Here is a 16753-nt window from a genome sequence, read left to right as displayed (position 1 = left end):
TTGTATATGGTTACATTATGTAAAAACAATGGTGCAACGCTTATAAAAAATGTATTATTTTATAACAGATGCACTTTCTCCAATGGTGGAGAGTGGTCGCTGTCCACTGTTCTGAAACACATCAGTGCTCTGTTGAAGTGGCACATTTTCCTAGACCATGTTGCTATGTGCATCTTTGCAAAGGTAACCAGTAACCAGAACAATGATGTGGAGGCAGCAGCGGAGTTAGGAGATGAGAAAACAGCCTTTGCCTTAATTGTCTGAGAAAAGTAGTTAGGTCTATAATCAATAGCCTAACTGTTAAATGTGCCTGGCTTTATAAATCATCCATATACAGTACCAGTCAAAAGTTTGGACACACCGATATTGATATTATTGATATTGATAGCTAGCATAGCTATAAGCCTAGAATTCAGCCAGCAACATTTTCACAAAAACAAGAAAATCATTCAAATAAAATCATTTACCTTTGAAGAACTTCAGATGTTTTCAATGAGGAGACTTTCAGTTAGATAGCAAATGTTCAGTTTTTCAAAAAATATTATTTGTGTAGGACAAATCGCTCCGTTTTGTTCACGTTTGGCTATGAAAAAATCCTGTATCCAGTTATAGCCTCAAGCTCATTAGCATAACGTAACGTTAACTATTTATGAAAATCGCAAATGAAATGAAATAAATATGCTATTTCTCAAGCTTAGCCTTTTCTTAACAACACTGTCATCTCAGATTTTCAAAATATACTTTTCAACCATAGCAAAACAAGCATTTGTGTAAGAGTATTGATAGCTAGCGTAGCATTTAGCGTAGCATTTAGCGGGCAACATTTTCACAAAAACCAGAAAAGCATTCAAATAAAATCATTTACCTTTGAAGAACTTTGGATGTTTTCAATGAGGAGACTCTCAAGTTACATAGCAAATGTTCAGTTTTTCCTGAAAGATTCAGCAAACGCTGTTTAGAATCAATCCTCAAGGTGTTTTTCACATATCTCTTCATTGATATATCGTTCATGGAAGCCTGCTTTCTTCTCTGAATCCCATGGAAAAATACTTGCAGCTGAGGTTTGCGCACCAATTTCTGCGCAGGACACCGGGCGGACACCTGGTAAATGTGGTCTCTTATGGTCAATCTTCCAATGATATGCCTACAAATATGTCACAATGCTGCAGACACCATGGGGAAACGATAGATCGGGCAGGCTCATTCCTTGCGTATTCACAGCCATATAAGGAGGCAATGAAAAACAGTGCCTCAAAAATCCTGCTCATTTCCTGTTTGAAGTTTCATTTTGGTTTCGCCTGTAGCATCAGTTCTGGGGCACTCACAGATAATATCTTTGCAGTTTTGGAAACGTCAGAGTGTTTTCTTTCCAAAGCTGTCAATTATATGCAAAGTCGAGCATCTTTTTGTGACAAAATATTGCGCTTAAAACGGGCACGTTTTTTTAATCCAATAATGAAATAGCGCCCCTATAGATTCAAGAGGTTAATAATAATAATAATAGTGAAGACGTCAAAACTATGAAATGCATGTATGGAATCATGTAGAAACCAAAAAGTGTGAAACAAATCAGAATCGATTTTAGATTCTTCAAAGTAGCCACCCTTTGACTTGATGACAGCTTTCCACACTCTTGGCATTCTCTCAACCAGCTTCACCTGGAATGCTTTTCCAACAGTCTTGAAGGAGATCCCACATATGCTGAGCACTTGTTGGCTGCTTTTCCTTTACTCTGCGGTCCAACTCATCCCAAACCATCTCAATAGCATGGAGATCGGGTGATTGTGGAGGCCAGGTCAGCTGATGTAGCACTCCATCACTCTCCTTATTGGTCAAATAGCCCTTACACAGACTGGAGGTGTGTTTGGTCCTGTTGAAAAACAAATGATAGTCCCACTAAGTGCAAACCAGATGGGATGGCGTATCGCTGCAGAATGCTGTGGTAGTCATGCTGGTTAAGTGTTCATTGAATTCTAAATATATCACAGACAGTGTCACCAGCAAAGCACCCCCACACCTCCTCCTCCATGCTTCACAGTGTGAACCACACATGCGGAGATCATTCATTCACCTACTCTGCATCTCACAAAGACACAGCAATTAGACCTGGACAGTTGATGTTGAGATGTGTCTCTTCCTTGAACTCTGAATCATTTATTTGGGATACAATTTCTGAGGCTGGTAACTCTAATAAACGTATCCTTTGCAGCAGAGGAAACTCTGGGTCTTCCTTTCCTGTGGCGGTCCTCATGAGAGCTAGTTTCATCTTAGCGCTTGATGGTTTTTGTGACATCATTTGAAAAAACTTTCAAAATTCTTGAAAGTTTACGGATTGACTGACCTTCATGTTTTAAATTAATGATGGACTGGCGTTTCTCTTTGCTTATTTGAGCTGTTCTTGCCATAATATGGACTTGGTCTTTTACCAAATAGGTATCTTCTGTATACCACCCCTACATTGTCACAACACAACTGATTGGCTCAAGTGCATTAAGAAGGAAATAAATTCCACAAATTAACTTTTAACAAGGCACACCTGTTAACTGAAATACTTTCCAGGTGACTACCTCATGAAGCTATTTGAAAGGTATGCCAAGAGTGTGAAAAGCTGTCATAAAGCAAAGGGTGGTTACTTTGAAGAATCTCAAATATTAAATATATTTTTATTTGTTTAACGCTTTATTGGTTACTACATGATAGGTGAAGACATTTAGTTTTGATGTCTTCACTTTTATTCTGCAATGCAGAAAATTGTAAAAATAAAGAAAAACTCTTGAATGACTAGGTGATCTAAAACGTTTGACTGATATTAGATTTTTTGATATCTACAGAAATAAGACCGATCCTGCCTTCTGATTGTGTGAACACCAAACCTTCATGAGCACGAACCATAGCATTTCGGATGAACCATTTCACAAATGCGTCTGTTTTACATTTTTGCCATGCTGTAATAAAGAATTGACAATTTTTTTGTTAGAACAGCCTCTCTGATATTATTTATAATTTATTTAGTGTTGTTTGCACTAAAGTCTTAATACTGTAACTTACTGAGACCTATATTTCAAAACCTATATAAGCTACAGTACTGTATCAATCATTAATTAGTTAATGTCATCATACAGCATACGAGTCATTCATGATTTGAAATGCAATTTAGCTATTTAGTTTTCAAATAAAATAACAAAGTGATCCTTGAATAATTAGCGTAAACAACAAATAAACATTTCCATTTTGGATATTACGTTCATGAATGAATTCGAGTGGTTTTGGTCCCTGCTGTAATAAAGGCAAAAATAACCAAAAAAACTTTACAACAGACTCTGTTATGCTTATATTTTATTTAGTGTTGTTTACACGGTTAGAGAAATTATATTGTAACAGCACCTGTTTGGCACACATAATATGCACACGCAGCGCTTGTGCCTTACCTTCTTTCCTTGATCTCCATTATTTTCCAGAACTAGTCAAATTTTTCCATACATCTGAATTCCCCTTTGTCTCCTGAACAACCAGTAAACATTTCCCAGTTTCAAGTTAATTTGTCACGTGTTACGGTATTCAGAGTTTGTTAAAACGTATATATTGATGTGATTATGATATGGTTTAGGTCAGACTGTATTGGTCAGGTACATGCAATGCATACACGTGTCATGTAAAGAGAGCAAGTGTTGAGGGATTAGGGATTTCGGCAACAGAACTTTTCAGTCTGAAATGGCTGTAATTATGTTGCAGATTCAGCAACATGGACAGCGCGATAAACAATGTTGATGTTACAGTGTATTCGGAAAGTATTCAGACCCCTTGACTTTTTCCACATTTTGTTACGTTACAGCTTTATTCTAAAATTAATGCAATGGTTTCCCCCCCCCATCAATCCACACAATATCCCATAATGACAAAGCAAAAACTGTTTTTTTAGAAATATTTGCAAATGTATTAAAAATTGAAAAAAATATGCCTTATTTTCATAGGTATTCAGATCCTTTGCTATGAGACTCAAAATTGAGCTCAGGTGCATTCTGTTTCCCATTGATCATCATTTAGATGTTTCTACAACTTGATTGGAGTTGTAAATTCAATTGATTGGGAATGATTTGAAAAGGCACACACCTGTCTATTTAAGGTCCCACAGTTGACATTGCATGTCAGAGCAAAAACCAAGCCATTAGGTCGAAGAAATTGTCCGTAGAGCTCCGAGACAGGATTGTATTAAGGTACAGATTTGGGGAATTAGCCTTCCAGAAGGATAACCATCTCTGCAGCACTCCACCAATCAGGGCTTTATGTTAGAGTGGCCACTCCTCAGTAAACGCACATGACAGCCCACTTGGAGTTTGCCAAAAGGCACCTAAAGGACTCTCAGAGCATTATAAACAAGATTATCTGTTCTGATGAAACCAAGACTGAACTATTTGACCTAAATGCCAAGTGTCACATCTGGAGGAAACCTGGCACAATATCTATGGTGAAGCATGGTGATGGCAGCATCTTGCTGTGGGGATGTTTTTCAGTGGATGGGACTGAAAGACTAGTCAGGATCAAGGGACAGATGAGCGGAGCAATCAACAGAGAGATCCTTGATGAAAGCCTGCTCTAGAGTCCTCAGAACCTCCGACTGGGGCGATGGTACACCTTTCAACAGGACAATGACCCAAGCACACAGCCAAGACAACGCAGGAGTGCCTTCGGGACAAGTCTCTGAATGTCCTTGAGTGGCTCAGCGAGAGCCTGGAATTTAACCTGGTCGAACATCTCTGGAAAGACCTGAAAATAGCTGTGCAGCTCCGCTCCCCATCCAACCTAACAGAGCTTGAGAGGTGCTGCAGACAAGAATGGGAGAAACTCCCCAAATACAGATGTGCTATGCTTGTAGCATCATACCCAAGAAGACTTGAGGCTGTAATTGCTGCTAAAGGTGCTTCAACAAAGTACTGAGTAAAGGGTCTGAATACTTATGTAAATGACATTTTTATACATTTGCAAAAAAATTATCTAAAAACCTCTTTGTTATTATAGGGTATTGTGTGTAAATTGACGAGGAAAAACAACAATTGAATCCATTTTTTGCATAGGCTGTAACGTAACAAAATGTGGAAAAAGTCAAGGGGTCTGAATACTTTCCGAATGCACTGTATATGGTGCATCGCTGCAGCAGGGAGGAAAGAGAGACCATGGGTGCTAGTCACACAGTCAGTCGCTGTCATTTTTTGTTAACACACCACAGCAAGTCTGAGCCCCGCCTGACACAGTCAAATCAATTACGGTTTAGTCATTTGTGTGTCTTAAATATTTCATTAAACAGTGCGCTTAAAGCAGCAGACAAGCTCTCTGCATATAGTTGATTTGATTAAACACATAGGATGTGTCTATATATGGAAAAAGACACGTTTGAAAATGTTAACCAATCGATTGGTCGAGAGAACAGACGACTCTGGTCGACCAAGATTTTTTCTATTTAGGTACAGCCCTAAGGCCAATACTTAATTAAACATTTGTTGAAGGATAAATGGACTGAATTCCACATAACAATAGAGGGAAGTTGGAAAATGTCTTTATCAGGCTGAATGGCCCCCACACCTTATCCCCTCAACAAACACACACGCATGCATCCCTCCCCAATCTACCCTATTTGTTTGTGAGTGTGTGTGTGTGTGTTTACCTGCAAGAGGAGTCCCGCTTCAGTGCCTCAAACAAGCTTCACTGCCTCTGTTCCCTCCGTTTTTTCTCCCTCTCGCCCTTTCTATTATTCTCAATTTTCAATTTATTTCTCTCTCTAATCCTCCCTTCCTCTGTCTGTGTCTCTTAGTCCTTTAGAAGGATACTCTGAAATATGAGGCTGGGGATTATAAAAACGATTGTTATATTTAACAGCAATAGCATATATAGCTGTGGCTTTTTACAATGTAGAAGTGGGTGGGGACGGGTGCAGAGTGGTCTAGCTACCGAATGTGTGTGTATGAGCGAGTGCGTCTGTGTGAGTGTGTGCCTCTGTGTGCATTGTGTGTGTGTGTGTATGCATGCCTCCTTGTGCAATTGTTTATATGTGTGTGTTCATGTGTGTGTGTTTGTGTGTGTGTGTGTGTGTGTGTGTGTGTGTGTGTGTGTGTGTGTGTGTGTGTGTGTGTGTGTGCGGTCATGCGTTTGTGTGTGTGTGTGTGTGTGTCTGTGTGCATGTGTGTTTGCGTGACTGGAAGTGGCCTTTAGAGAACATGGACACAGGAATACTGCAGTAAATCATTGAGTTTAGATAGAGGGGAAATCACATGGCACTGTACAAATCAATAAGACACATCCTACTAAGAAGTGCTCTTCACACACAGACACACCAATAAACATACACTCTGGTAGACACCCACCCAGACATTCTCTCTTTCTCCATCTCTGATTCTTCTCCCTCCCTCTCGATATATGTTGGTAGGTGTGTGATTTTATTTCATTGTATTAGGATCTCTTTTAGCCCACCAAGGACTCGTCTTCAAGAGTCTTTAAGAAATGTAAAAACATTTGGAAAAATAACAAAAGCTAAGTAAAAACACAGACACACATTCAAAGATCCTATTACCTTTACATATTACGTGTCTATTTGTGGGTGGGTGTATCTGTGTATGCACTGTGCATGTTCGTGGTTGTGTGTGTGTGTGTGTGTGTGTGTGTGTGTGTGTGTGTGTGTGTGTGTGTGTGTGTGTGTGTGTGTGTGTGTGTGTGTGTGTGTGTGTGTGTGTGTGTGTGTGTGTGTGTGTGTTGACGCAGTGCAGTATTGCAGTGGTAGTGCCTATTGTGGAGAAAGTGAGAGGCTCCATAAACAATGTATGGCCTACAGACATTATCCTTGATGACCGCCACAGACGGCCACTCGGGATGGCAAGCCTCTGAAAGCATTGTCACTTCTGGGTGTGTGTGTGTATGTGAGTGTGTGCGCGGTAATAAAAGAAGGGGTATTCTGTATGCGTTATGTGTTTGTTTGGGAGTGCAAGTGTGTGCATATGTGTGTGCGTCTTGGTCATGCATTTCATTACACAGTGTGCATATCTATACTTCTATGTATGAGATTGTCTTTGTCTTTTTGTGATTATGTGTGTGTTTGCACTATTTAAATTGAGCAGGGTGTAAAGCAGGGCCAGTGCTCTGGGCCAGGGGAAAATAGAAAAGGAGCAGAGAATAATGACAGTTTTATAATTACAGTGTCTAATGTTCAGAGCTACTCAGCAAGAACTGCCTAGAGACTGCAATTTTGGTGTAATTTCCAAAAAGAGCTCACAGTTTCCCTGAAAATTTGACGTACATTATTATAGATTCATGCCATTTTGTTTTTACCCATTCATTCCGTGTAGTTACAGGGTTAAGTCTGAGTAATTACAGGGTTAATTCTGAGTGGTTACAGGGTTAAAGCAGAAACAACTCAAAAGGATACGTTTAGGTATTCATTCTGAGTGGTTAAGGTGATGGGTATGGTTTGAGAAAGGCTTAAAAGAAAATAATGAAAAACAATGCACTATTATATTTAATAGGGTTGCTCATTTTGGGGAATATTCAGAGGGGGAAACTTTCTGTGGGAATTAACGGGAATATATGGGAATTAACGGAAATATATGCAAATTAATATTAACACTATTTAAATGTTGATGTTTTTTACAGTGGATACATCCATATCATATGGAGAGAGAAACCTTTTATCTTATCATAAGTAGACATAATTGCAAATGATTATATCCTTCCAATAGATATTTAAAAAACGATTTATTTACGAATTGAACTTTAATTAAATGAGTTGACTCTTCACATTGGATGATTTCACTGAACAACAAAAGAAAGGGAATATTGAATGATCCCCACTGATTCATCGCATCTGTTAAAAACGTTTTCAACATACATCTGTAAAATGATAGTCTAGAAACTAAAGCTTTGGATGTCTTCCTGTCAGGTTTCCATTTCTTCTCCTTGGACCTCCTCAATGTCCACCTCTTGAACATCAGACATGTGGCCTCATCTTCACTGTCATTTTCCAACCTTGTTGAGGCTCCTCAAATTCAACTTTGCCCTGATAGCCACCAATTTTTCAACCCTTGTCATTGTCAGCCTGTTTTGGTGTGCTTTGGTGTGTGTTCCCAAACAAGGACCAGTTGCGCTCTCGGGCGGCTGATGTTGGTGGGATTTGGAGGATGATGGAAGCAACAGGGGAAAGAGCCTCAGATCCACGAAGTCCCTTCCACCTGGTGGCTGAGATATGTAGGCACAGCTGCCATATTGCATCTCCATCTCAAATCCCTTGCTTGGAAGTGTACTTTGTACACTGCGGCATGTATAGGCTTCAGGTAGAAGTCTTCACGCTTTTTGATGTATTTCAGAACTGCAGTTTCCTCTGCTTGGAGCAACAGTGAAGTGGGCAGGGCAGTACGGATTTCTTCTCTTACATCTGCGAGCAGAGTCTGAACATCAGACAGGATGGAATTATCTCCCTCAATCCATGAATGGATAATGCTATAGGTTTCAGGATTTCCAGGCTGCTTACCACTCCTTACCACTCCAAAATACATAATCAAGGAGGATCCTCTTTATGGGGTTGTCCATATCGGCAGGCTGTGATATGACCATTTCTTGGAGAGACCCCTTTCCCTCCAGGAGACTGTCAAACATCACGACAACACTACCCCAACAGGCAGCTTCATTGTGGTGTTCTTATTCTTCTCACTTTGCTTGGTGAGGTAGATTGCTGCTATAACTTGATGACCCTTCACATATCTAACCATTTCCTTGACTCTGTTGTAAAGTATATCAATTGACTTCAGTGTCATTATGTTCTTGAGGAGCAGATTCAATGCATGAGCAGTACAGCCCATGGGCGTGATGTGAGGGTAGGACTCCTCCACTTCAGACCAAGCAGCCTTCATATTTGAAGCATTGTCTGTCACCAGTGCAAATACCTTCCGTGGTCCAAGGTCATTGATGACTGCCTTCAGCTCATCTGCAATGTAGAGACCATTGTGTCTGTTGTCCCATGTGTCTGTGATCTTGTAGAATACTGGTTGAGAGGTGGAGACGATGTAGTTAATTATTCCTTGCCCACAAACATTCTCCCACCCATCAGAGAGGATTTCAATACAGTCTGCTTTCTCTATGATTTGCTTGACCTTCACTTGAACTCTGTTGAACTCTGCATTAGAGGTCGACCGATTATGATTTTTCAACGCCGATACCGATACCGATTATTGGAGGACCAACAAAGCTGATACCGATTAATCGGGTGATTTTTTTAAATTTTATTTATTTGTAATAATGACAATTACAACAATACTGAATTAACACTTCTTTTAACTTAATATAATACATCAATAAAATCAATTTAACCTCAAATAAATAATGAAACATGTTCAATTTGATTTAAATAATGCAAAAACAAGGTGTTGGAGAAGAAAGTAATATGTGCCAATATGCAATATGTGCCATGTAAAAATTTGTGCCATGTAAAAATGTGTGCCATGTAAAATATGTGCCATGTAAAAAAGCTAACGTTTAACATGAGACATCAATATTCTAAGGTAAGAGGTTTTAGGTTGTAGTTAATATAGTATTTATAGGACTATTTCTCTCTATACCATTTGTATTTCATATACCTTTGATTATTGGATGTTCTTATAGGCACTGCCAGTGTAACAGTATAGCTTCCGTCCCCCTCCTCACCCCTACCTGGGCTCGAACCAGGAACACATCGACAACAGCCACACTCGAAGCATCGTTACCCATCGCTCCTCAAAGCCGCGGCCCTTGCAGCGCAAGGAGAAAAACTACTCAAAATCTAAAAGCGAGTGACTTTTGAAACGGTATTAGCACACACCCTGCTAACTAGCTAACCATTTCACATTGGTTACACCAGCCATTAGGCTGATAAGCTTGAAGTCATAAACAGTGCTGTTTTTGCGAAGAGCTGTTGTCAAAACGCACAAAAGTGCTGTTTGAATGAATGATTACGGGCCTGCTGCTGCTCAGTCAGACTACTCTATCAAATCAGACTTAATTATAACATAATAGCACACAGAAATACAAGCCTTTGGTCATTAATATGGTCGAATTCGGAAACTATCATTTTGAAAACAAAACGTTTATTATTTCAGTGAAATACAGAACCGTTCGGTATTTTATCTAACGGGTGGCATCCCTAAGTCTAAATATTCTTGTTACATTGCACAACCTTTAATGTTATGTCATAATTACGTAAAATTCTGGCAAATTAGTTCGCAATGAGCCAGGCAGCCAAAACTGTTCCATATACCCTGACTCTGTGTTCAATGAATGCAAGAGAAATGACACAATTTCACCTGGTTAATATTACCTGCTAAACTGGATTAGTAGTTATAACTAGTGATTATGATTGATTGTTTTTTATAGATAAGTTTAATGCTAGCTAGCAATTTACCTTGGCTTCTACTGCATTCGCGTAACAGGCAGGATACTAGTGGAGTGCAGTGGTTAGAGCGTTGGACTAGTTACCTGTACGGTTGCAAGATTGGATCCCCTGAGCTGACAAGGTGAAAATCTGTCGTTCTGCCCCTGAACAAGGCAGTTAACCCACCGTTCCTAGGACGTCATTGAAAATAAGAATGTGTTTTTAACTGACTTGCCTAGTTAAATAAAGGTAAAATAAAAAAAAATAAAGAATTAAAAAATCGGAGATCGGCACCCAAAAATACAGATTTCCGATTGTTATGAAAACTTGAAATCGGCCCTAATTAATCGGCCATTCCGATTAATCGGTCGACCTCTACTCTGCATCCAGCAAATTAATAGATAAAGCATGTATGGTTGGAGGGGTGTCTGCTGGGCGAAGAACATTCATAAATCTCTTCCACATGCTCAAATGCACACAAACACTTTCTGACATTCTGAGACATAAAGTCAAAGTCATGGACAAAATGGTAAACACTACCACAAATAAACAAGCTGAATTGTTTTATGCATATGAAGTCAGAACTTCAAAGTAACCACCCTTTGCGATAATGACAGCTTTGCACACTCTTGACATTCTCTCAACTAGTTTTATGAGGTAGTCACCTGGAATTCATTTCAATTAACAGGTTTGCCTTGTTAAAAGTTAATTTGTGGAATTTATCTCATTCTTAATGCGTTTGAGGCAATCAGTTGTGTTGTGACAAAGTAGTGGTGGTGTACAGAAGATAGCCCTATTTGGTTAAAGACCATTTCCATATTATGGCAAGAACAGCTCAAATAAGCAAAGAGAAACGGCAGTCCATTATTACTTTGAGACATAAACGTTAGTCAATCCAGAACATTTCAAGAAATATGAAAGTTTGTTCAAGTGCAGCTGCAAACACCATCAAGCGCTATCATCCAGAAACAGTGGATAGATGGCAGCATTAGCGCAAAACTGAAAGTGCAAACCACCACAATTAACCATTGCAAGGTGACTGGGAATATGGCTGAATACAAACAGTGTAGTTAATCCCTCCTTAAGGCAATCAAACAAGCAAAACGTCAGTATAGAGACAAAGTGGAGTCACAATTCAACGGCTCAGACACGAGACGTATGTGGCAGGGTCTACAGACAATCACGGACAACAAAGGGAAAACCAGGCAAGTCGTGCGGACACCGATGTCTTGCTTTCGGACAAGCTAAACAACTTCTTTGCCCGCTTTGAGGATAACACAGTGCTTCCGACGCTGCCCGCTACCAAGGACTTTGGGCTCTCCTTTCCGTGGCTGGTGTGAGTAAGACATTTAAATGTGTTAACCCTCGCAAGGCTGCCGGCCCAGATGACATCCCCACCCGCGTCCTCAGAGCATGTGCAGACCGGCTGGCTCGAGTGTTTACGGATCTATTCAATCTCTCCATATCCCAGTCTGCTGTCCCCACATGCTTCAAGATGGCCACCATTGTTCCTGTACCCAAGAAAGCTAAGGTAACTGAACTAAATTACAATTGCCCAGTTGCCCTCACTTCTGTCATCATAAGTGTTTTGAGAGACTTGTCAAGGATCACATCACCTCTACCTTAACTGACACCCTAGATCGACTTCAATTTGCTTACCGCCCCAATAGATCCACAGACAATGCAATTGCACAGCACACTGTCCTATCCCATCTGGACAAGCGTAATACCTATGTAAGAATGCTGTTCATTGACTATAGCTCAGCATTCAACACCATAGTTTCCTCCAAGCTCATCATTAAGCTCATGAAGCCCTGATGGGCCTCCCCCAGGTGGTGAAGGTAGGAAAAAACACCTCCACAAGAGTGTGTGCTCACCTCCTATACTCTCTATTCAACCATAAATTATCAAGTTTGGCATGATTACCGGAAATTACGAAACAGCCTACAGGAAGGAGGTGAGGGCTCTGGCAATGTGGTGCCAGGAAAATAACCTCTCTATCAACATCAACAAAACAAGGGAGCTGATCGTGGACTTCAGGAAACAGCAGAGGGAGCGTCCTCCATCCACATCGACAGGACTGCAAAGGAGAAGGTGGAAAGCTTCAAGTTCCTTAGTGTACACATCACTGACAAACTGAAATGGTTCACCCACACAGAACTTCAGGAGGCTGAAGAAATTTGTCTTGGCATCTAAAACCCTCACAAGCTTTTACAGATGCACAATTGAGAGCATCCATTCCGGCTGTATCGCCGCTATCATCCAGAAGGCAAGGTCAGTGCAGGTGCATCAAAGCTGGGACCTGACAAACAGCTTCTATCTCAAGGCCATCAGACCGTTAAATAGCCATCACTAGCACCGTAGAGGCTGTTGCCCTATATGCATAGACTTGAAATCACTGGCCACTTTAATAATGAAACACTGATCACTTTAATAATGTTTACATAATTAGCATTACTCATCTCAAATGTACACTACCTTTCAAAAGTTTGGGGTCACATAGAAATGTCCTTGTTTTCCATGAAAACATACATGAAATGAGATTCAAAATGAATAGGAAATATAGTCAAAACATTGACAAGGTTATAAATAATGATTTTTAATTGAAATAATAATTGTGTTTTGCTTTCGTCAAAAGAATCTTCCATTTGCAGCAATTACAGCCTTGCAGACCTTTAGCACTCTAGTTGTCAATTTGTTGAGGTAATCTGATGAGATGTCAACCCATGCTTCCTGAAGCACCTCCCACAATTTGGATTGGCTTGATGGGCACTTCCTACGTACCATACGATCAAGCCGCTTCCACAACAGCTCAATAGGGTTGAGATCCGGTGACTGTGCTGACCACTCCATTGTAGACAGAATACCAGCTGACTGCTTCTTCCCTAAATGGTTCTTGCATAGTTTGGAGCTGTGCTTTGGGTCATTGTCCTGTTGTGGGAGAAAATTGGCACCAATTAAGCGCCGTTCACAGGGAGCACTTCCGGCGCTGACAGAGATGGCCGCCTCGCTTCACGTTCCTAGGAAACTATGCAGTATTTCATTTTTTTATGTATTATTTCTTACATTGTTACCCCAGGAAATCTCAAGTTTTATTACATACAGCTGGGAGGAACTCAAGCATTTCACTACACTCGCATTAACATCTGATAACCATGTGTATGTGACAAATAAAATTGTATTTTATTTAATTTGGTATGGCATGGCATTTCAAAATGGAGTGATGGCCTTCCTTCTCCAAGATCCCTTTTACCCTGTCCCACTTTACCATCACCAAAGCACCCCTAGACCATCACATTGCCTCCACCATGCTTGACAGATGGCGTCAGGCACTCCTCCAGCATCTTTTCATGTTTCTGTGTCTCACAAATGTTCTTCTTTGTGATCTGAACACATTTTTTTCCAATCTTCCTCTGTCCAGTGTCTGTGTTCTTTTGACCATCTTAATCTTTTATTTGTATTGGCCAGTATGAGATATGGCTTTTTCTTTGCAACTCTGCCTAGAAGGCCAGCATCTCAGAATCACCTCTTCACTGTTGACGTTGAGACTGGTGTTTTGCGGGTACTATTTAATGAAGCTGCTAGTTGAGGACTTGTCAGTTGAGGACTTGCATCTGTTTCTCAGACTAGACACTCTAATGTACTTGTCCTCTTGCTCAGGTGTGCACCGGGTCCTCCCACTCCTCTTTCAATTCTGGTTAGAGCCAGTTTGAGCTATTCTGTGAAGAGAGTAGTACACCGCGTTGTATGAGATCTTGAGTTTCTTGACAATTTCTTGCATGGAATAGCCTTCATTTCTCAGAACAAGAATAGACCAATGAGTTTCAGAAGAAAGTTCATTGTTTCTGGCCATTTAGAGCCTGTAATCAAACCCACAAATGCTGAAGCTCCAGTTTTATTGCTCCTTTAATCAGGACTACAGTTTTCAGCTGTGCTAACATAATTGCAAAAGTGTTTTCTAATGATCGATTAACCTTTTAAAATTATAAATTTGGATTAGCTAACACAACGTGCCATTGGAACACAGGAGTGATGGTTGCTGATAATGGGCCTCTGTACGTCTTTGTAGATATTCCATAAAAAATCTGCTGCTTCCAGCTACAATAGTCATTTACAATATTAACAATATTTACAATATTAACAATGTCTACACTGTATTTCTGATCAATTTATGTTATTTTAATGGACAGAAAATGTGCAAAAACAAGGATATTTCTAGATGAGCACATATTTTTGAACGATAAGTGTATATGCTGTATTCTATTAAATTCAAATATATGTGTATTTGTGTGTATTGTTCTAAAATGTTAGATTTCACTGCACTGTTTGAGCTAGAAACCCAAGTATTTCGTTACACTCGCAATAACATCTGCTAAACACTTGTATGTGACCAATTATTTTTGATTTGATTTGATGAAACTGGCTCTCATCAGGACAGCCATAAGAAAGGAAGACCCAGAGTTACCTCTGCTGCAGAGGATAAGTTTGTTAGAGTTAACTGCACCTTAAACTGCAGCCCAAATAAATGCTTCACAGAGTTCCAGTAACAGACACATCTCAACATCAACTGTTCAGAGGAGAATGCTTGAATCACGCCTTCATGGTCGAAATTGCTGCAAAGAAACCACTACTAGGACACCAATAAGAAGAAGAGACTTGCTTGGGCCAAGAAACACGAGCAATGGACATTAGACTGGTGTAAAGCTGTCCTTTGGTCTGATGAGTCCAAATGTGAGATATCTCTGCATGTGTGGTTCCCACCGTGAAGCATGGAGGAGGAGGTGTGATGGTGTGGGGGTGCTTTGCTGCTGACACTGTCTGTGATTTATTTAGAATTCAAGGCACACTTACCCAGCATGGCTACCACAGCATTGTGCAGCGATATGCCCTCCAACCTGTTTTGCACTTTGTGGGACTATCATTTGTTTTTTCAACAGGACAATGACCCAATACACACCTCCAGGCTGTGTAAGGGCTATTTGACCAAGAATAATATTGATTTAGTGCTGCATCAGATGACCTGGCCTCCACAATCACCCGACTTCAACCCAATAGAGATGGTTTGGGATGAATTGAACCGTAGAGTGAAGGAAAAGCAGCCAACAAGTGCTCAGCATATGTGGGAACTCCTTCAAGACGGTTGGAAAATAATTGCACATGACGCTGGTTGACAGAATGTCAATAGTGTGCAAAGCTGTCATCAAGGCAAATGGTGGCTACTTTGACAAATCAAAAGTATCAAATATAAACAAATATAAAATATTTTGATTAGTTTAATACTCTCTTGCTTACTACATGATTCCATGTGTGTTATTTAATAGTCTTCACTATTATTCTACAATGTATAAAATAGTACAAATCAAGAAAAACCCTTGAATGGGTAGGTGTGTCCAAACTCTTGACAGTTACTGTAAAAAAATGTTTTAACACAATAGACTACTACACTCAACAACAGCGATTCACTGAATAATTACAACTACAATTCTCCATCACTCTATTCTTTATTTCATGTGTCCCATCATTTTTTGTGGCAGGTGCGTGTGTAACATTGACTGCTCCCACATCAGCTTCAACCCGGTTTGTGCCTCAGATGGCCGTTCCTATGACAACCCCTGCCAGGTGAAGGAGGCGTCTTGCCAGAAGCAGGAGAGGATCGAGGTTAAATACCTGGGCCACTGCCAAGGTGATATAGATACTGTTATACACAACTTTTTTCTATATCTCTTTCTTCTTCTTCTTCACACACACGCTGTCTTTTTGAAAAGCACTATGTTAATCCAATGTTTTCTCCTTATTATTATTCCTTCACCTCTTTCTATGTTCATATTTAGTCATTTAGGACCCAGTTCAATCAATTGAAGATACAGGAAGACCCGCACTGCCAGTTAATTCTGAATATTTGTGCTGTTTTGGAAGTTTCAAACTCCTTACAACTGTCAACAACTCCTCTCACAGAATTTTGACGTGGAGCCATATTTGTCCTTGAATACTTTATCAGCAACTCAATTGAATTGGGACCTTTATCATTTTAACTTGACCAACAATCAATCCAGGTCAAAGCAATACAACATAACTTCGTCAACAAAACACCATCATTATGTTTTTTATAACAGCAACCCATTCACCAATTTTTCTTCTTGTTTGAATGGAGCACAGCAATTCCATGACAGCAAGAAATAAATATTTTCAAATGGATCAATAAAGATAGTATTATATTGTATGGAAGGTTTTCTAACAGTTATCCAGCATTCCAACCTTTGGTTTGTATAATTTGAAAAGGATAAATCATGATCCTATAACACTCAATACTCTAAATATATGCTCTACATATTAGAATATTTTAAGTCATTTTTTGTTTTGTTTTATAAAGTT

At 39.8% G+C, this 16753-nt stretch overlaps 1 protein-coding gene across 1 annotated transcript in view; it reads left to right on the top strand.

Annotated features, from left to right (window-relative positions):
• Window positions 1-16753, top strand: part of LOC135519914 (tomoregulin-2-like) — a 202277-nt gene that overhangs the window by 173093 nt on the left and 12431 nt on the right. The window contains exon 6 of the mRNA XM_064945129.1: window positions 15916-16064. Within this exon, the coding sequence (XP_064801201.1) occupies window positions 15916-16064 (149 nt within the window). The remainder of the gene's footprint in view (window positions 1-15915; window positions 16065-16753) is intronic.

The sequence above is a fragment of the Oncorhynchus masou genome, chromosome 29, assembly GCF_036934945.1.
Source record: "Oncorhynchus masou masou isolate Uvic2021 chromosome 29, UVic_Omas_1.1, whole genome shotgun sequence".
Classification (NCBI taxonomy): domain Eukaryota; kingdom Metazoa; phylum Chordata; class Actinopteri; order Salmoniformes; family Salmonidae; genus Oncorhynchus; species Oncorhynchus masou.
This window is presented reverse-complemented; position numbering and strand designations above follow the sequence as displayed.